We start from the raw sequence: 20,535 nt of genomic DNA on the forward strand, positions 1-20,535 counted from the left end.
TATGGGAACACATAAGAAGAAACAACAACAGGTAGAACAAGTATAAATTAGATATTTCATTTCAAAATATATTCTGTAAATTAAATGGTAGAAAATTACTAAATTGGAAATAGAATGACATTTGAAAAATGTGGCCATGGGAAGAGGGAGAGAAGGGTAATACAGAATAATTTATGATTTGGGCAAGGGTGGGAAAACTGCCCCCCTCTGGGTGCTACATTCCCTCAGGGGAAATCTGTGAGGAGCTACATGTCAAAACTGGGCAAGGCTGGTGGCAAATGTCAGTAGGGCCCAGATACATTTCGCATTTCTCCCTCATACTCATGTGCATATGCTTGCATGAGCAAATCCATGCCCATCTCTCTTTACTCCTTTCCCCAGCTGCCTTCCCTCCTTGTTCCACCACCACCATGAAGCAATTAGGCCTACAATACAGCTTCTGTTGGCACCTACCGAAGCTGCTTCTTAACCCCATTGCTTTGTGGATGGGGGAGGGGGTGGACTTGAAATGTGAGGGGCAGAATTTCCCCACTCCTGCTTTAGGGAAACCTCAATTTGAGACAATCGTAACACCCAGTCTTGTCTCCATATCAAATAATTGGGCTCATTCATTCTCTGAGCTGTCCTTCAACCTCAGATTACATAATTAACTATGTCATACAACATTAGAGGTCTTGCCACAAACAGGACTGTCTGATTGGTTTTCATTTCCCAGAGTCCTCAGCTACCACCTCAAGGCAGTTTTCCAGTTTGCTAGCACAATCTCACAGGAGTTCAGGTAGCATCAAATCATCTTTTAAAAAAGGGCCCCAAGTCATAAGATGCCAAGTTAAAAGGGAACCAGAAAGCTATTGCATGTCCAGTGGAGAGGGACTAATAACTCATTTTCAGATTTAAAAAAAATTATCCAAAAAAGAATAGCTGGTGGCTTTTAAGTTCATACAACTGGTTCCAGATAGCTTGCATGTGCCTTTCTTTCTGGTGGTCAAAAGCAGGACATATCTTTCCCATTCTATGGGAAACTACTTTTCAGTTACACGAAACTGTAGTCATTAAATCCCTGATTCTAATCCAGTTATTGTTGACCACCCCCACCCCCTGCAAAACAAGTCACAAACAATTTACTGGCTCTCTGGATGCAAATGCATATATACCTATTTCCACTGAAATCTACATCCAGCCAGTTCAACAAGGCTTGGATGAACACTGCTATATGCTTTTGTATTAGTAATGGACCCAAACGGTTGCTTATATGCACAGGCTTCTCTAACTGAACTGGGATACCTGCTGTTATAAATTGCTAAATAGGTTTACAAACCATTTGATGCACGGGAAAAGTTTAGAGTAAGGTTGCCAACTAGTCATAAAATAGGACTTGGCCTGCTTTTGTACTTTAACAGCATCTTGAGCTGTAGAAAATAGCAGGTGGAGCTTTACACAGCATGGATATAAACATTATAATCTACTAAATTCTGCATATCAAGCTGATATTAAAGTCATAGCTATAGTGGCAAACAAAGGAGTTGGGAAACCTGGCTCACAGTTGCTTTATTTAGGCCTAAATAACTTAAAGCTACATCAAGCTTTAAATATTGCAAATAATATGGCAGGGTGATGCTAAATAGATTAATTGACATGCACAGAAACATTCTAGTCAGTCATTTCACATCTTCAAATAATTAAAATATCATAATAATGGAATAACTTTTACAACCTTGAAACGTGTTTTTTCTTTTGTAAGGCTATATTCCACTTCGTCCATTTTTGATCTGGCTTCATCATAAGCCAATTCAGCTGAATAAAGTTCTTGATTGACCTTTTTTAAATGATCTTCCAATCTGCGAATATTTTTCCTTAAAACCTGAATTTCTGATTGATATGCCATCCTCTTTCTTGAACTGTTAAATAAAAACCGAAAACCTTACAACACTAACACATCTTCAAGAGTTTATTACACTTTGAACCTCTCTGAGGATTGGGGGGGGATGCTTAATTTTACTTCACTTCTGTATGGGGATGGCACTGATATTTTAAACTCCTGTGTCTATCTTACGGAAATACTTCACTGTGTTCCCAGTGATGAAATAAAGTTTAATGATTGCTCACACAAACACAAGCATTCCACAGATGTGCCAACCATTTGATTCTGACAAACAGCACTGATGATCAGACATATCACAATTACAACTGCTTATCATTACTCTAGTTACACTAGAACCCATTGTATGTATGAAATAACTCTCACTCCAGCTTCCTATGATGAGTTTTTTGAAAGATTAAATTCAGAAAAATTTCAGAACTGATAGAATCTTGCTCTTTTCACACTAATCACATGATAATCTATAGTGGGTTTACAAAAGTTTCTGTAAAATGTTATGTTAAAAGATCATTCAATGTCTGGATCCATATTTTGACTTGAGAGGGATAGGCAAAGTCCATTGTGCAGTGCTTGATGGTCATCTGGTTGATGGGTGCTTAGAAACAGCAGCAAAAGGGGATTCGCCAGCCCTATGCTTGGTGCTTGGAAAACACTGGTCATAGGACTGGTAAAGTCCTTTCCAGTGAACCTGAACTCACTACCCATCCACTGTTGGTCAGCAAGTTTAAAGATGCTGTTGGCAGGGGCCAGCTGTGTAGTTGAGATCCCTGCAGGAAATATGGTTGATCCAGCCAGGGGCAGAGGAAAGGGGTGCAATGGGGGGTGGGCTACCCCCAGTGTCACCACTGAGGGGGGTGACAAAATGCTGGGTAGCACTCATCACAGGGCCTGCAGCATGCCTGAGCCATGCTGGATCAGGCAACTGGCCATCAATTCTAAGCAGGAAACTATTCAAGTGAGCAGTTATAATCTCATCTCATTTAACATTCAAGAATCAAGATGGATCAAGGAGCAAAGTAACTAAGAGCTATGAACAAGACAGCAATAACTGTGCGTGGATGTGGGATTTCCCCATTCCCTTATATGTGTAAAATGCTTTAGATTAAATTGAATGTTCCACTGGTTTCAGTAAAAATAAAATAAAAAATCAACAAAACCAAACATCCAACTCAATTGGCTTGAAGCCTAATTAAAAGTCTATCAATTATTAACCACTTCATTTACCTTTCTCTGAATTTTTGTGCAAATTTTCCATTTTCATCATGAAGACGTTTGTTTTCATTCTGTGTTTTGAGTATTTCATCAAGAAGATGCCTAAGTCTTTTTTTCATATTGCTTAGATCAGAGTTCTGATTGGCTTGCTAGGAAATATTATAGAATATGATGAACATTATGAAAATTCTGCAACACATGGACTCAAAAACATATTAATTTGTATGCGTTTTTTAAGCTTACTGATGTTTCCACAATGTTCTTCTCCTCTAAATATTCAGTCATTAAAACTTTGTTCTCATTTTCCTGAGTAGCAATTTTCAGAGTCATCTGCCTTACCTAACATTAAAAAGATAGTTTAATTGCTCATTCAGCATTTAATTGCAACATTGTAAATTTTCATCATAGTAAAATTTCTTGTTAAAATCTTGAAAATGTAGTTTCAGAGCCTCATTTATAGCTTTGGAGCAGTATAGTGCTATATTTAGTGAAAAGATAGTATTTGCTGCTTATATCATAGTTATAATTATGTTTTCTTTTCCACCCCTGTCACAAAAAAATAATAATAAATACTTGGGCCCTGTTCTGTCTGTCGATGCAAATGAAAAATTTGACAGCTCCTAACTACCCTGCTACAGGCTAGTGGAACTTCCAAACCAGAATAAACAAGTGCATTGTGTCAGTGAGTGGGATGAAGGCACAATGTAAATGTCTTCAGTCTATACTTCTAAAAAGGAAAGCTTGCCCCAGTTCTCATGAGGGCCTCAAATCAACATTTTAAATGGCCAAAACATATTAAACATAACATATTAAACAAAAAAGTGAAAAGGGCAAACTAACATAAAAAAGGAAATTAAGAGAGGAAAAGGAAAATAAATCCAGTTTTGCAGCCATTTTAAAATGAACATAAATGTGAACCACTTTTTTTGCAGAGGTCACAAAAAAAGAACTTTATAGGATTCTTAGTATGCCTTTGTAACGGCACAGGCACCAGCATTGTTTTGGAGAATAGGACGAAAGCAATTTGTAGGGCCAGGGCCAGGCATGAGTGCCAGGCTTAGTGTTTCTGGTGCCCCGCCCCCGGCACTGTCCAACTATACAGTTGCATGGATCTATGATTCTAAGTGTTATTTCCCAGTGCTGGTGCACTTTCTGTTGAATCTGATCAAGTGTTCAGCACCAGGCAGCTGCCATCTGTATCTGCCTGCAATCCAATACCCTGGTACATCTAATATAACAACACTGCTATGGGCACTCTGCTGTAGTGTGTGATGGGGAAAAAAAAATAGCAGCTACCCAACTCAAATGGGATGCAAACAGAAACCCCAGGGTAAGGATATGGAGGTGGCCAGTGGCAGTGTGCTGCTCATTAGCAGTGCAAAAAGGACTTCTAGTTGATGGCAGCACTATTGGTGGAGCCCACTAACACCTACTGCAGAAGAGGCCGAAATTAGGCACAGTGAGTCCTGTTCAGATGTGTAGGTGCCAACAGATGTCCAAGCATGCCTGCTGCTGACCCTGGGGGTCTGGCAAGCTGGAGAGTATTATTTTTAAAAATCTATCAAACATTTTTCACTTAACTAGATAACATTTGCATTTATTTGACTTATTACAGGACACTTAACATTTCAATAGACACGGTGTTAAGGACTTCATGTGGCATTCACTTCTAGAGGATTTATTTGCTTGCATATAAATATTCAAAACTCACTTTATCGTGCCAAGTCTTTAAATCAGCCTTTGTCTTTGTTTCTTTCTTGTTTAATTCTTCAAGAAGTTTTTTACTGTGTGATACTGCTTCCATTTTTGCTTTTATCTTGTAACTGAAATCATCAGCAATGAATTCAGCATCTTTAAGCTCTTTCCTAAGAAGAGGCAAGAATCAAATTATCCATCTGGCCAACTAAAGAAGCTGTTTATTAACAAAATATTACCAAACCAGTCAGAATAATCAGGTTTTCTCAGACATCTCGCCCCATTCCACTGCCCATGTAGCAGCACTAGATCTGTTTCATTTTCCAAATTCTAATATGCAACATGATCCTAAGTATGTTTACTTAGGTGTAAGCCCCACTGAGTTATATGTACTTAGAAGTACAGTCTTAGGAGCATAATTTAACCATCAGCCACTTAGTTAAGAAACACTTCTGCTAGCAATCTGATCTGTTATAACGAACATTTGTTATAATGTAGTGGAAATTGACAGGTAGGATGAGCTGATGAGAGAGGATCAAGTGAGCAAAACAGGAAGATTAAAGTGCTTATCTGCTATCAACATAGAGGGTTGTAATCAACATAGGAATAAGCAGATCGTTCCACAGTGCAAGGATTTCTCCTTGCACAATGGAACATTCTCTGCTTTCCTAACCCTCTGCATTCTCTGCTTTCTTGTTCTGGGAGTTTCCCCAAACCTCTAGAGCAGATTTGAAGGCGGCATAGAGGTGGAGAGGGAGAATTCCCTTTGCACTAGCACTAATTCTTGTGCTATAGCAAATATTTGGTTGAATACCACCCTTACTTTTTACATCATTGGTAAATCATGGTGGTGCAGAGTTAGCTGCTATTTTGTCCTGCCCTGATTTGCAAATAGTTCTTAACTGTGGTTTAACGTGAATGAGCAGCTTGCTGGTTTGTTCTTGACTTACTGCTAGTGGTTTGTTTCAATGAAGCAATGAGCTCAGATTTGAATGACACAACAAGCCAGGAGCATTGGAGGAGTGAAGCAGGAACTTTTCAGCAGCATGCACCAGCAAGCTGCTCGATAACAAACCATGCATTAACTTTGGTTTGAAGCAGCATGTGAACACAGTCACTATTTTAAAGATTTTGTATTGTTGAGGTTTTTATTATTTTGTTTGTTTGTAAATTTCTATCTTAGTGTTCCTCCCAAAGAATCCCAAGGTGGCAAAAATATCTTTAGTAATAAAACAATACAATGCAAACTTCTAAAAACAATTCAAACAATTACAGATTGAGGGAATGGGCTATAACCTAGGCTAGAGATAGGTGGTATAAAAGAAAAATATTTCTGTTCCAAAGGAGCCCAGGGTGGCAAACACACAAATGATAAAACTATTAAAGTATTAAAGGCATCTCCAATACAAGTGCAGACTGGGAAAGATTTCTAACTAAAATGCTTGTTGGAACAGGAAGATATTCATTAGGTGCTGAAAAGACTACAGAGATAGTGCAGCTCCCTCCTTGCATTGTTTCTTCTGTTATCACCAGGTTGGTCACTGCTTGGGTGAAGACCGGGGGGGGGGGGGGAGTAGGTGTTGAGTGATTCTGCCTTCTCTTTCACCCAACAGCATTTATCTGTTTTCTCCTTGCAGAGGAACTTGTCTGTTCTTCCTCTTGCTTTGCACATAGCCAAAGAAACTTTTATTACTATTTTTAACCTCTCTTGCAAGCCTGTGTTCCTTCTGAGCTTTGGCCAGCATGATATTCATCCTGCAACTGATGGCTAGTCATGTATACTCCTCCCCTTTCTTCAGTTCCTTATACGTGCCCTTCTTAAATCTCAACTCATCTGTAAGCTCCTTTCCTTTCTTCCTGGAATTGTCTGCATTTGTGCTTCCTTTAAGAAACTCCCGCCCATCTTGGACTCCCTTCTCTTTGAGTATTTCTGACCATGGGATCTCACTCTGTAGTTCCTTAAGCTTTTTTTGAAATGGGCCGTCTTGTCTGACTACACTCAGCTCTCCCTTGCCTCGGTATCATAAAACTATTGCTGAAAGCATTGCGATAAAGGATGTTTTAAAAAAGGACTAAGTAACCCTAAACTGAACACATTTTTAATTATTCTAAACCACCACCATGAGAGGTGGTGGACTCTCCTTCCTTGGAGGTTTTTCAGCAGAGGTTGGATGGCCATCTGACATGGATGCTTTAGCTGAGATTCCTGCATTGCAGGGGGTTGGGCTAGATGACCCTTGGGTCCTTCCCAACTTTAAGTTTCTGTGAAACACTTGCAAATACCAAGAGGCTGGAAATAAAAGGCAAAAGCCTAAACCCCAAAGCAAAATGTTAGTGTTCCACATCTGCACCACATAACATTTAAAAGCCACTGATGTGGTTTGGTGCCCAATCCCTGTAATCCCGAGAATGTGTAAAGCACACAAGAGGAAGGAAGAAGTAACTTAATCAGACACAGCTTTCCAAAGAATGTAGTAGACTATATACAAAAGGAGAGAGACAACTTGAACAACAATAATACCACAAAAAATTAAAATGCTTACTTTAAACTCATCAACAATGACTCAGCTATTTGTATTTGTTCAGCCATATATTTTCTTTCCCTTTCACACTCTTCCGTGAGATCTTGATGCAAACTCTTCACCATCACAAGTTCTTCATGAACTACATCATATCCAGTTTTGGTCTTTAAAAAGAAAGAAATTAATCTGACAGTGCAAAGCTCAAAATGTTATAAGATTGTTCTCATTTTTTTGTCTCCTTGTGAAAAGGTGTAGTGTTATTTCTTTAATTCTTTTGCATTTTTCTTTGCTGCCTTTTAAATGATAAAACTGAGACTTAAAATCCAATCCTATGTCCATTTACTCAAAAATAATCTCAGCTGAGTTTAATGAGAATTAGGATTGCAAATTTACATACAGCTAAAACTCTTTGGGAAGCTGGCTTACTTTTATTGAGTATTAGGCAACCAACTATTTCCCCCTTTCCCAAACAGAAGGTGGCTAAAGTTCTTTCCTTTGGGCAGATGGATTAAGAAGGTGTGAATAACCATAGCTAATTTAAATAATTTGAGAGTGCTAGTCTACTGCAGTAAGTCCTGTTGTACATTAAAGATGGACACATTTATTGTGGCATAAACTTTTCAAAGAAGCAAAGTTACAAGTGTCCTCCTCTTGACTTTTCCACTCTGTGCCTATGTTAGATAATCCCTACCCACTCCCAAAATAGTGATTTGAGGAGGACTAATCAAATAAAGTTTGGATCACTATCATCAAAACATTTAACATATTTTATCATTTTTAGTTTTGTTGCATCTAACTTTGCTTAATCATACAGGCTTTGTTTGTTTTATTAAATTTCTATACCACCTTTCATCTGAAGATAACAGGGTGCTTTACAATATAAAATCACAAAAAATACACAGCATACGAACAAAAAGACACACACACCAGTTTAAAAGGATGTATGTAGATTGTTTAATTAACCAAAGGCATGGGAGAACAGACTATATGCATCAGCACTCTGCTTGTTCACAGGAAGCCAAGATAAACCAAAAAGTCGGATTTACTGTGATGTATGAACATGATCAATGTGTGCTAGGAAATTATTATAAATGATTTCTCTAATGATTTTTTACAGCAGTTTCAATGCTGCTTTGATAGAACCAATGAGAACAACGGTTCTTCCAATAACTTTGCCTTTCTTTTATTTTGCTTTTAAAAGTAGCAAGCATTTTTTTAGTTAACCTTCTTTTAAACAGTTTTCAAATTGCTATTTAAGCTGTAAACCTACACACACTGGTCTGAGAAGACTCACTTGCTCCACGGAAATTACTGCTACACAGACAAACATAGGACTGCACTGTTAACTTCATAATGTCATACCTGGTTTGAAAGAAAATGCGGACTTAACCATTAATTTAAAGCCACGTTTCTGGTTGGGTTTGTTTTTAATTTAGCATTTATTGTTATATATATATTTCAAAGAGTTTGGCTTAATCTATACATTACCTTTTATAATAAATCTGCCTTTCCATTTCATAAGTTAGGACTCTTCTAGATTCCTACTTTAAAAGGTGCTGTACTTTCACATTTCTCTTTATCATTATAGGCATATAATAATAATACAGGAACAAAATCTCTGAAAAGGGCATGTACCAAACTCATAGGGCGTGGGGGAAATAAAATAAAATATTTAATCTGTTTACCTGTGTGTATATCTTTTTCACTTGTACCATAGCACCACCTTCATAAGATAGCTTTTCTCCCAGCAGAGGGCTGTATTTCTTCATGTAGGCTATATTCTCCAGAACTTTTGCATTAGCTACTTCTATTTTTGTCAGTTGGTTTACTGCATCCTGGAGCTGATTACTCTTTTCTTCAAAATGCCATTGTAATTCTGAAATATCTCGTGAACACTTCTCCCATTCTGCAGAAGAAAAATAAGCTATGCAGTATAACAAAATTATGGCAACTGCATTTAAAGACGGAACATATAATTTCAGCTGATACGCTGTCAGATCTCTACGCAGTTTCCTATTAAATATATGCTCACATAATCCTTCTATGCATATAACAGCTGCTGAAATTGTGCCCCTAGCAAAGAGAAACCAAGTTCGGTACCTTTCCTCACATCAAACCTTCCATCTTTGCTAGTTGAGTAGTGGAAACTCATCCTGTCACAGCAGGGAGCCATTTCACGCTCCAGGATGTCAGGGTAGAGCACGTGAGTCGCTACTTCCACGCAGAGCTACTCCTTGTGGCATCAGGCAACTCTCATTTTCTGCTCATATTTCTTTCATCATCCTGTGGACCAGCACTATTAAGGGATGAGGCAGTAGGAAGACCTTGGACAGTGGTATATGGTTCTGAGGCATCAAACGGCCACATCTTGGGGTGGAGTTCCATCCAGGAGTGTAGATGGGCAGGACTTAAGCTCCACACACCCTTGCAGCATCTTACTCTACTGTGTGTCACTCTAGCTGTCCTATAGGAAAGTCTCTCAAGTCCTGCTGGAGTTTCTTCCTTCAGGGCTACCAATAAGCTGCCCTGCCCAGCTAGCCTTGTGCTCTCCAGCAAACTCTTTGCCTGCCCTTTCTCCACTTGCCATGTGCCTCCTTCAAGCAGCTGCCTTGGCAGAGGCTGCCTACGTCTGCACTCTTTCCCTCTCTGAGCTGGCTATTACTCTTTTGTCACCTCTCTCAGCACTTCTCCCCTTCTTGGTTGCCTTCCCTCTTTCCTACTCCTCTGCACGCATCTAAAGAGTCCCAGTCTTCCCCTCAGGCAATCTCCCCTCTTCCCTAATTGGCTACATCTGTGGCTCCTTTTGGCTTCTGGGTGGGTTAGTGCAGGGATGGAGAACCTGTGGCCTTCCAAATGCTGCTGGACTCCAACTCCCATAATCCCAAACCACTGGCTCTGCTGGTTGGGGCTGATGGGAATTGTAGTCCAACAACACCTGTGGATTCCCCACCCCTGGGCTAGTGAGCATACAATGTCTAAATGTGACCTCAACCGTCATGGGCAGTCATGGATAGCCCAACCTCTGCCATAAGTGGGAGTGAGAGAGATGCCACAACAAGCCGGGGGATGGGGAGCTGGTAGTGCTCAGAATATATTCAACCTGGGCATGGGTCCCACCCTTTGCTTCTTTCCCCTTTTTGTCCACCTATGACCCTTATCAGTAGATGTGAGAGCAAAGACATGGGCAACTGGGAAGCAAGCTTGAAATAAAGCTGCTCTCTCTTTTTATTTCATAGCTCTGAGCAGAGTTCCTTGGCTCCTCTGCTCCTCTTGATTCTTGAATGTTAAAGCAATGAAAACTTGAGATATTTACCATCCACTTGAATAACTTTCTATCTTAGAATAGGAAGTAATCAAGAAAAGAATTGAGGAGAACATCAGCTTCACCTTCTACTGCAAGAGGTGAATGGTGGGGTAGGAAAGAACCTAACTCTGCCTTGCTAAATAAACGATAAAACAGAAACTTGGAAAAGAGAGTTAGTTTGCTTTCGTGTTCCATGGTAACTCCATCGAGTTACACTGCATTGCTTGAATCCTACTGAATGGTCCAAAATCTATGCATCTCCCCAACACCCTGTAAACTCATCTTGAGCAGCTCCATTAATGAATAAGCAGTTCAATTGGGAAAGGTTTACTGCCTTGTGCACCACTGGTAGTGTGAGCTGTGGCTAATGAGAGCTGTAATGCAAAACATCTAGAAGGCACCAAGTTAAGGTAGTTTGCCTCACTGGAATACAAGATCCAATAGGAATAATTCTCCCCATTTTTCAGGTAGCCTTGGCTAAGCCAGCTTCAGATGAGCCCCAACTGAGAGGGGATGGAAATCATACACTAATGTATCTCAGGCTGACCCAGGATAAGATATAAACCTATTCCACCACCACCCTCATCCTGGCAGATCTTGGGTTTGCATATAATGTCATGATATCTGTGTTATCAACACAGCTGATTTTGGTGATTGGCCACTGTTAGGTTATGTTATGATTCTAATTTCATTGTCTTCTAGTTGCACAGTTTCCTACCCACCCCAAGCTTCAAGATGCATCTCATGCAGTCCATGACAACTTACACATAATCAATTTGTTAGTATCTGAGGTACCAAAGGGCTTTGGGGGTCATATTCAAGTAAGTCTGAAAAAGTTTCTCACACCTGCTTTACAAGGTTAATTTTCATACCTCTTTGAACAGCTATGGGAAGCTGTTCCAGCCTCCAGCGTGACAGGATATCAGCATTTAGGTATAGCTTTTTTCTGCGGTTTTCCTCAAACTTTAAAGCATCTGCAGCCCTTTTACGTTCCTCTTCTAATCTCATAACTAATTCTGTGACCTCTGCCAGAACAGCTGTTGTTTTCTGCTTTAAAGGCTGGACGTCTTTTGAAATTAAAAAAAAGGGGGGTAGAAATATTTGTGGCACTGTTTCACATTTCAGGTTTATCTAAAATGCATGATCTGAGATGCATTTTTAACAAGTTTTTAGCATGTCACATACACAGTCCTAGAACCAGGCACACAAAAATACAGTTTATACAACATTAAACAGTGCTTTCCCCCCAGAAAAATAGGTGCCAGAACTCACCATGAAGTTGTTACAGTAAGTTGCTGTGTGACTCGGGGCAGCCCTGAACAGATATCAGTTTGTCAACCATGTTTACCCCCCCAAGGATGTGCTAAAAACTACGGAAAGCTGTCTCCATAGCTGGTTTGGGAGTTGGCCCTTCGGTTGTGCATGTCAAATAAATGCACCCCTGGCTTCCTCATTCTCTTAGATTCAGGCAGATGGCCAGGGCAACTGGGAAGCAGGAGGCCATGTGCTTTAAATGTATGGTGGATATGATTACTTCAGATTCCCTCCTCCCCCATTCTCTTCCTTTCTTGTTATTCACCCTCGAGAAAAGCTTTCCTTATCCCAATGCCTGTCTCTGCCCATCTTTTATGTAATGCTCGTGGCTTCTCTGCTCCTTTGACCATACTGCTGCTGCTTTCCCCTCTAACTCTTGCAGTTCCTTTCCAGTTAGTTTCATTTACTGAGGGTCAGAGAAAAAGTGACCATGGCTTGAATAGGTCCAATTGACTAAATGGAGGTGGCTGCAGTTCCACACACGAAACTGCAGATGGTGCCTAAAGAATTCCAGATATGCTGCAGTCCCAAGTGGGCTTTCCCTTCTTTCAAAAAGCAACACATTAAGTATGACTGCCCAGGAGAATTGAATTCAGATAGGTGCTGCAACTTTATATTGATAGCTATAAGGTGAAGCCCATTCCTGTGCAATTTCATGGCAATCACATGAGGACTACGTACCCTCTGCATTTTTGCTGTTGCAATAATGCTTCAGTCCTTGGGTTAACACTTCTCTGCCAAATTTCCTGCAGTATTTTGCAGTTTAAAACAACAGTCAACAGAGTGAATTTTGCACCTGGTCAATATAATAGTTTGAGACTGTAACTTTCACACTTTTTACCCAATTTGGACCTCAGAAGATATCTGGAGGAGATCCAGAATGTACTGAAATAATTTGCGGGAGCATCATGGAAAAGATAAAGTATAACGGTATAAAATGTGTACAACATGCATGGAATGTGCCTTGTTTTTCAGATTTTGCATAAGTAAATGCTAAAGCTTAGTCTAGCAACTGTATATATATTTTCTCCATTTAGCCTACTATTGTAAATTACACAGACAAGGAATTATTGGGGTGTAATTGCTGGGCAAAACAACACTTGCCCCCTTCTTTTCTACTAGAATCAATACTTAACAGTACCGCTTGCCGCTGTATGTAAAGCAGCATGAGACACAACTCTGCCTGTTTTCATGAGAAAATATTCATCAGCATTAAGAAAAATTTGAATATTTGAATGTTTTCAGTGATGATAAATTATCTAGGAAAACACTATCCTGCAAATGTATATAGCTGTTTACATTTTAGCTTATGTTTTAGTAAACATTATCTAAAAGAAAATCTGTTTTGGTTTCTCAGTTTCAAAAACATACTTTCAAAATCACTGTTATCTGATATATCTTAGTATAAGCAGTGAACACAGAATGTGTCGTGGAAAAGGAATTTGGAAAAGGTTCTTTCACTGTAGCTAAGGGCTATTTCAACACAGCAGTCAAGAGAATTACTGTTTTCTCCTTTGGTCCTCTCCCTTGCAGAAATTTCTGAGTTACAAATGGCAAACAGCACCATCCTACAGATTCCAGACATTCCAACCACTAGATAGATGGGCACCATCTAGTATAAATAATTCTGTAATTCTCAGGAAATAAGTTGAACTAAATAGTTTGGCTAATAACATTGTGACAGAGAGGGTAAATACATTTTTACCTTCCCAATATAAGGACTGTTTAGCCTTCAGTTCAGAGGATAACCAGCTATCTTCAATATTTTTAATATCTGACTCCCTGTAAATATAAGTAAATATTTTAAGGCTGGAACGTCCTTGTAACATCTACATGTTACTTCAAATCCATCTTCAGTATCCACTTCTTTCATGAAACTCTTGCCTTAATCAAGACACCTATAACCCTCAAGATGTTGCTATGAGACTTCAACTCCCACCAATATGAGAATGTTCCCCCCACCAATATGAGAATGTTCCCCATTCTCATATTGAGAGCCAGTGTGGTGTAGTGGTTAAGAGTGGTAGACTCGTAATCTGGTGAACCGGGTTCGCGTCTCCGCTCCTCCACATGCAGCTGCTGGGTGACCTTGGGCTAGTCACACTTCTTTATAGCCTCTCAGCCCCACTCACCTCACTGAGTGTTTGTTGTGGGGGAGGAAGGGAAAGGAGAATGTTAACTGCTTGGAGACTCCTTTGGGTAGTGATAAAGCGGAATATCACATCCAAACTCTTCTTCTTCTTCCTGGCTTATGCCCTTAACACCTCAACTCTTGTGGGAAGTTAAATATCAAGATGGCGGGGTGGGAAGTCACTTTTAAATTTGTATTAAATTAGAATTAAGGTGATGGTAAATACATTTTTTAAAAATTTGAAAAACATTAAAAATTAATTGGTCAAAATATAAGTGGGGATCCCTATGTGTGCACAAGCAGGCTTCCATCATTAAAGTGAATGGCACTATTTAGCGGGAAGAAACTCCAATGAAAATCCTCGTTATTACAAATTTTATATGGCTGTTATTGTATATATTTTAATTTTTTTTAAAATAGCTTTTATTTTGCTTAAACAGGTACATATAAATATGAACAATCAAAAATTACAAAGGAAAATTCCTTAATAGTAATGGGAAAAAAACTACAAAAACTACAAAAAATATTGAAGTACATGACACATGTTCTGTGTCATGTATTTTAAAATTTTATATACGGATGTTTTATGATGGCCTATATTTGTAATGCCTAATAAAGGTTTGGCGAAGTAAGTAAGCAAGCATTAAAGTGAAAGGGGAAGCCCTTATTCATGCTAGAACTCCATGTGTGCATTAGTAAAATAAAAACAATTAGAATGGTGCCTGGTACAAATATTAAATCAAAACTCAGAAGATCCTTACCATGGAATTTTCTCCAGCTTGTACAAGTGATCATACTGCAAATACAAAGAAGATGCTTCATTAACATATTTTATGTTGTAGAATTTGCGCTGAGTATGTGTATGGAGATAAGCTGCATTTGTTTTAAAATGATTTCACCGACCACAGACTTTTTTAAAAAAAAATTCATACAAATATGACAGAAACGTTATATTTTATGTATTGCTTTCCTAAACATGTCAAGCCTTGTAACAGCAGCTTTCATAATGGCAGTCTATGAATCAGTTAACAAGGTTAAAATCTTAATTTTTCTATTACTACTTGGCTTACAAAGTAAGTGTAATCTGCCAAACATTTGAGTTGTGGATGTAGTGTGTGACAGTTGGATCAAAGGGTTGGATCAAATGATCCACCTCTGGGCTATTTGTGATTTCACGTTTAAGGAAAAAATATATAGATATTGTGAAAATACAATGACTGGACACACATTCTGTTCTGGTATATTGAAACCTGCGTTTCCCAAATGAACTGAAAGTTTTTAATTTTGTAGTCAAATAGCGGTGGAGGGAGCAACCCAAAATGTCCATCATAAGGCAATCAAAATAAGAAAATTCTATGCAGTATTATTATTTATTAAAATTTTTTACTGTCCTCCATCCAAAGAATTCAGGGTGGTTCACAGCATCAAAATACAAAATACTTTTAAACACAAAGCAAACCAATAACCCCCTCCTCCCAGAAACACATTTAAAAGCACATACCGTATTTTTCGCACGATTGGACGCACCGGACCATAGGACGCACCTAGTTTTCAGGGGGGGGGAAATCAAGGAAAAAATATGATCCCCCCCCCCCGCAGCTCTGGGAGCAGTGGACAGGCTGCACGCAGCCTGTGCGCTACTCCAAGACCTTCTCCCTGCTTTTGCGGGAGGTGGCGGAATTCCCCCACCTCCCGCAAAAGCCCACAGGAGCCCCGCGTGACTCCTGCGGGCTTTTCGACCAGGAGGGAGAAGGGACTGACACGGCCAGTCAGTCCCTTCTCCCTCCTTGGGGAAAAGCCCCCAAGAGCTGCGCGCTCTTTAAAGGCTGCGCGGCACTTGCAGGCTTTTCTGCAAGGTGGGGGAATTCCCCCACCTCCTAGAAAAGCCAGCAAAGCCGCGCAGCCCATTTAAAGAGCGCACAGCTTTTGCCTGCTTTTGCGGGAGGTGGGGGAATCCCCCCATCTCCCGCAAAAGCCCGCAGGAGGGAGAAGGGACTGACTCGACCAGTCAGTCCCTTCTCCCTCCTTGGGGAAAAGCCCCCAAGAGCTGCGCGCTCTTTAAAGGCTGCGCGGCTCTTGCAGGCTTTTCTGCGAGGTGGGGGAATTCCCCCACCTCCTAGAAAAGCCAGCAGAAGCCACAGAGCCCCTTTAAAGAGCGCATGGCTTTTGCCTGCTTTTGCGGGAGGTGGGGGAATTCCCCCATCTCCCGCAAAAGCCCACAGGAGGGTTGGAGAGTAGCGGGAAGGCGTCGCACGCCTCCCCGCTGCCCCCCATCCTCTGGGGCTGGCGATGGGGGAAGCGCTGCTTTCCCCACCGCCAGCCTCAAAGAGCAGACTCTCCTGGCTTCAGCGGAAGCAACGCGAAGTCTCCGGAGCGCAGGCTTCGGAGGCTTTGCCTTGCTATCGCTGAAGCCAGGGAGCCTGCATTCGCTCCATAGGACACACACACATTTCCCCTTCATTTTTGGAGGGGAAAAAGTGCGTCCTATAGAGCGAAAAATACGGTAGATTGTTAATCAGACAAAGGCCTAGTTCAAGAGGAATGTTTTTGCCAGACGCCTAAAGATGTAAAATGAAGGCACCAGGCGAACTGCCCTGGGAAGAGCAACCCACAAATGGAGTCTTCAGTATTACTGCTATTGTTGTTTATTATTCTTTTCGTAGTATTACTTGTGTGCCTATTTTTGATGTCAAATGAAAATGAGCCCTAGTAAAATTTCTGTGAAGGTTGGGAAATAAATAAAGTACCTGTTGAAAGGATTCTTCCACTTTTACTTCTAGATCTTGAATGTGATGGATAGCTTTGTGAACACATGAAGCTGGAGCATTTACAGCAGCACAGCTACGCTGCTTGCAGGGCAAGCCCCCCCAAATGTTTTCCTTCATCCCTAAAAGTATTCCAAAAAAATGGGGGGAAATGCAAGTAATAAATATTTTTAAAGTTTTACAAGTTACAAAGAATGTGTGATCACTACATTTTATAACTAGATGTCACACAGAATCTTGTATTTCAAGCTCCCAACATCTTTTCTTTCTTAGAAACCAGGTACCAATTTGGATCAGGATGGTGGTGGGAAGAGGAGATGTTAGCTATTTGCTTCCATGCCAGTTCTCTAACAACTCAGGGCTGCTTTCCCTCTTTTTTTAATTACTGTGAGCCACTTTGGGAGACCATAACTGTCTGAAAAGCAGGATAAAAATGTAGTGAGTAAATCATTATTGCACATTCAGGCACGTAAGAGCAGCCTTATCCGTCACACTGGAAGAGGTTAGGATGCTGACTCAGGGCCTCCATGGTATTGCCTCCGCTGGTAGCCAATGTAAACCAGAAAATGGAGCATTGCAGGTACTTGGATGCTATGCCAGGCCATCTGCCAGCAATACGCTCACTATGGGCCTCTTGCTGTGCCAGCCTGGAGCTGGTGTAGCAAAAGATTGTGTTTTTACTGCTCTTCCACCTTTTACCTTGTCCAGTGTGAGCTACAGGTCTTCAAAGGTGGTGGTGGCTTCACCACTCCATTCCTGGCCATGATTCAGGATTGCAGCCCATTGCCATAAAAAGTTTTTAAAAATACAGGCTTGCCATGTAGCCCTATGCAGTTCAGTGGGACTTAGGTGGGATCTGCAGTGATACCTTAGTTCTCAAATGTCTTGGTACTCAAACAACTTGGAACCTAAACACTGCAAACCCGAAGTAAGTGTTCCAGTTTGTGAACTTTTTTCAGAAGCCAAACATGCTCTGTTCTTAGTGTTACACTTCCAATTTGAGTGCCACACTTTCGTTTTGAGTGTTACACTGAGTTCTGTCTGTCTTTGCTAATTATGCATGTTTGTTTTCGAGGCTTTTTTGTTTTGTTTTTGTGACTGTGTGGAACCCAGTTCAGCTACTGATTGATTGATTGTGTGACTGCAGTACATTGTTTATTGCTTTCATTTTATGGACCAATGGTCTCGTTAGATAGCAAATTCATGTTAAATTGCTGTTTTAGGAGTTGTTTTTAAAAGTCTGGAATGGATTAATCCGTTTTGCATTACTTTCTATGGGAAAGTGCACCTTGGTTTTGGAATGCTTTGGTTTTGGAACTGACTTCCAGTATGGATTAAGTTTGAGAACCAAGGTACCACTGTACACACATATAAAAACTGTTCTGAAAAGCGCTTTTAAAAAATACATTGAATTTTCCATAAGGTTCACCATTGCCATCAAGTGTCACGTTGTTTAGACTTCCGGTCGGCGCCAGCGCTCAATGGCGGTCTCCCGCTGAGCTCCGCTCAGGGAGACTGCTCCGCGAGTTCGGGTCTGACCGCTACGGCGAAGCGGGGACCCCTAAAATCACAGGCACAGAAGCCTGTGAGCACGGAGACTCGGTGGGCACCTTAAGCGCCCCCCTTACCGCAAAGGAGCCTTTTTAAAGGCTCCAGAGCGGCATCGGGTGAGCGCGGTGCTGAGAGTCGCTACCCAGCCCGTGGAGTGAAGCCGCGTCGCCATTGACGGAGAGCGCCGATTCCTTCCTGACATTTGGAACCTAATTGGATTATCCGTGAGTAAGACTGAACAACAACTTTAAAAGAATACCCGAAAATTGGCTGAAAACGGAGAAGGCAAAAAGTAAGGAAGTCTGCCTTCCCCGGACTGCATGATAACTAAAGCAACGAAATACAAAGCTGCAATTTGACAGAAAACAGCTTTAAAATTGACTGACTCAGACATTGGATTTAAACCTCCCCCTCAGCAGGCAGGGGCAGGGGGGGGAAGACTTTGATTTGTACTACCTGCATGAAAGAAGCATAGAAGTAGAATTTTCTGCCGTTTTGAACCCTTGGGGAGGACTGCCTGGAAAGTGAGCCACCGGGACTGAGAACTGTCATTAGAGACTTGCTACAAAGTTGGTGCTTTGCCTTTTTATTACAAAGTAAGGACTTTATTTGCTACAAGTTTGGGACTCTGGAAAGTTACAAATTGACAGTATTATTATTGGAAATATATTGGAAAATTGGTTGCTACTTTTGAAGGGAATCCTTGTTTCTTTGTATTTTGAACTTTGGACTGCTCCCTCTAGAGGGTTGTAGGGAAACAGTTATTATTTTCACTGTAAAGAACAGGCTGGTGGAGTTTTCCATTTGAAAGTAATTCCCGTGGGAAAGACCTTGGGACATGAGTGGCCCAGCAGAAGAGATAACAACAAGAGCTAAAAGTAAAGCTGCTCAGAAAAAAAGGGGCTCAATATCAGGTCCAGCTGCAGCAGGCGCAGTTACAACTTTATCTATGGAGCCAGTGACACAGGCACTAGTTAAAATAAACGAGGCTTTGGAAGCTCTCACAAAGCAGAGCACAGAGAACTCCAAACAGCTGACAGAGCTGTCAACAAAATTAGATTTAAATACAGAGACAATAAATAAATTAGTTCAAGAAAATGAGGTAACTAGAAAGATTGCTGAGGAGGCAAAAACTTCTGCAGAAATTACACAGGAAAAGTTAGTACCAGTCTGCAAAAAGCTGGAGGAACATGAAGCGGCCCTTTCTTTATTGGAACTACAGAGAAAAAATAGGAATTTGAGACTGAGATTGATTCCAGAAAGTGAAAAGCATAACTTGATAGACTTTCTTACAAAAGAGTTTTTGGAATTTTGGCAGGATAATTTGAAAGAGGAGGAATTCAAGATAGTAACCGCTTTTAGACTGGGCAGGAGACAAAACAGAAAGAGCCCAAGAGACTGTTTGATAACTTTAAGATCTAAGGAGGAGAGGGATAAAATACTAAATTTACATTTTCAAAGAACTCTGGAGATTGAAGATTCCCATGTGCAGATATACAAAGACATTCCTAAATACATCTTGGAAGCGAGAGCTCACTACAAGGACTTGGTCACTCTGCTGAGAAAGAATAACATATTATTCAGATGGGAGTTTCCACAAGGCCTGTCTTTTAACTACAAAGGGAAGAAAATCAAAATAAAAACAGTGCAAGATAAAGAACAATTTCTGGAAAGGAACGAGGAGGACCTTCTGAAGGAAGCGGCGGAACCTACAAATCTAGTGGAAGTACCAGAAATCTCAAACTTATCTTTTGGGCTTAAAACACCAACAGGAGAAGAATTGCTCGGAGCAGTTGGGGGAACAATTAAGTAAATAACAAGATGTCTCTGCAATTTCTAAGTTGGAACTGTAATGGACTAAATCTTCCCAGAAAAAGGCATAGGTGGTACATGACCCCAGTCAAGCTTGCAAAAATCTATCATACGCCCAATAATAAATGCTGGAAATGTAATGAAACTGAAGGTACTTTCTACCACCTTTGGTGGACGTGCCCAAGGATCAAGGCCTTCTGGGAAATGATCTATAATGAAATTAAGAAGGTACTTAAGTGTACCTTTCACAAGAAACCAGAGGCCTTTCTCCTGGGCATGGTGGGCCAATTGGTGACAAGGAAAGATAGGACGTTCTTTATGTATGCTACAACAGCAGCAAGAGTTCTTTT

The 20,535-nt window shown here is 40.6% G+C and overlaps 1 protein-coding gene across 12 annotated transcripts in view; it reads right to left on the reverse strand.

Moving 5' to 3' along the window:
* Positions 1–20,535, reverse strand: part of CCDC178 (coiled-coil domain containing 178) — a 128,190-nt gene that overhangs the window by 96,181 nt on the left and 11,474 nt on the right. For 11 of the 12 annotated variants that reach the window (XM_083622977.1, XM_083622974.1, XM_083622967.1 and 8 more), the window contains 10 exons: positions 16,805–16,944; positions 14,819–14,853; positions 13,632–13,708; positions 11,485–11,679; positions 8,994–9,214; positions 7,330–7,472; positions 4,803–4,956; positions 3,335–3,430; positions 3,104–3,240; positions 1,715–1,898 (listed from right to left, as the gene is read on the reverse strand). In XM_083622977.1, coding sequence (XP_083479103.1) covers positions 1,715–1,898; positions 3,104–3,240; positions 3,335–3,430; positions 4,803–4,956; positions 7,330–7,472; positions 8,994–9,214; positions 11,485–11,679; positions 13,632–13,708; positions 14,819–14,853; positions 16,805–16,944 — 1,382 coding nt within the window. Of the gene's footprint in view, positions 1–1,714; positions 1,899–3,103; positions 3,241–3,334; positions 3,431–4,802; positions 4,957–7,329; positions 7,473–8,993; positions 9,215–11,484; positions 11,680–13,631; positions 13,709–14,818; positions 14,854–16,804; positions 16,945–20,535 lie in introns of those variants that run through there. The other variant, XM_083622969.1, reaches the window with a different exon arrangement.

Source organism: Podarcis filfolensis (assembly GCF_964270895.1).
Source record: "Podarcis filfolensis genome assembly, chromosome: 7".
Taxonomy (NCBI): domain Eukaryota; kingdom Metazoa; phylum Chordata; class Lepidosauria; order Squamata; family Lacertidae; genus Podarcis; species Podarcis filfolensis.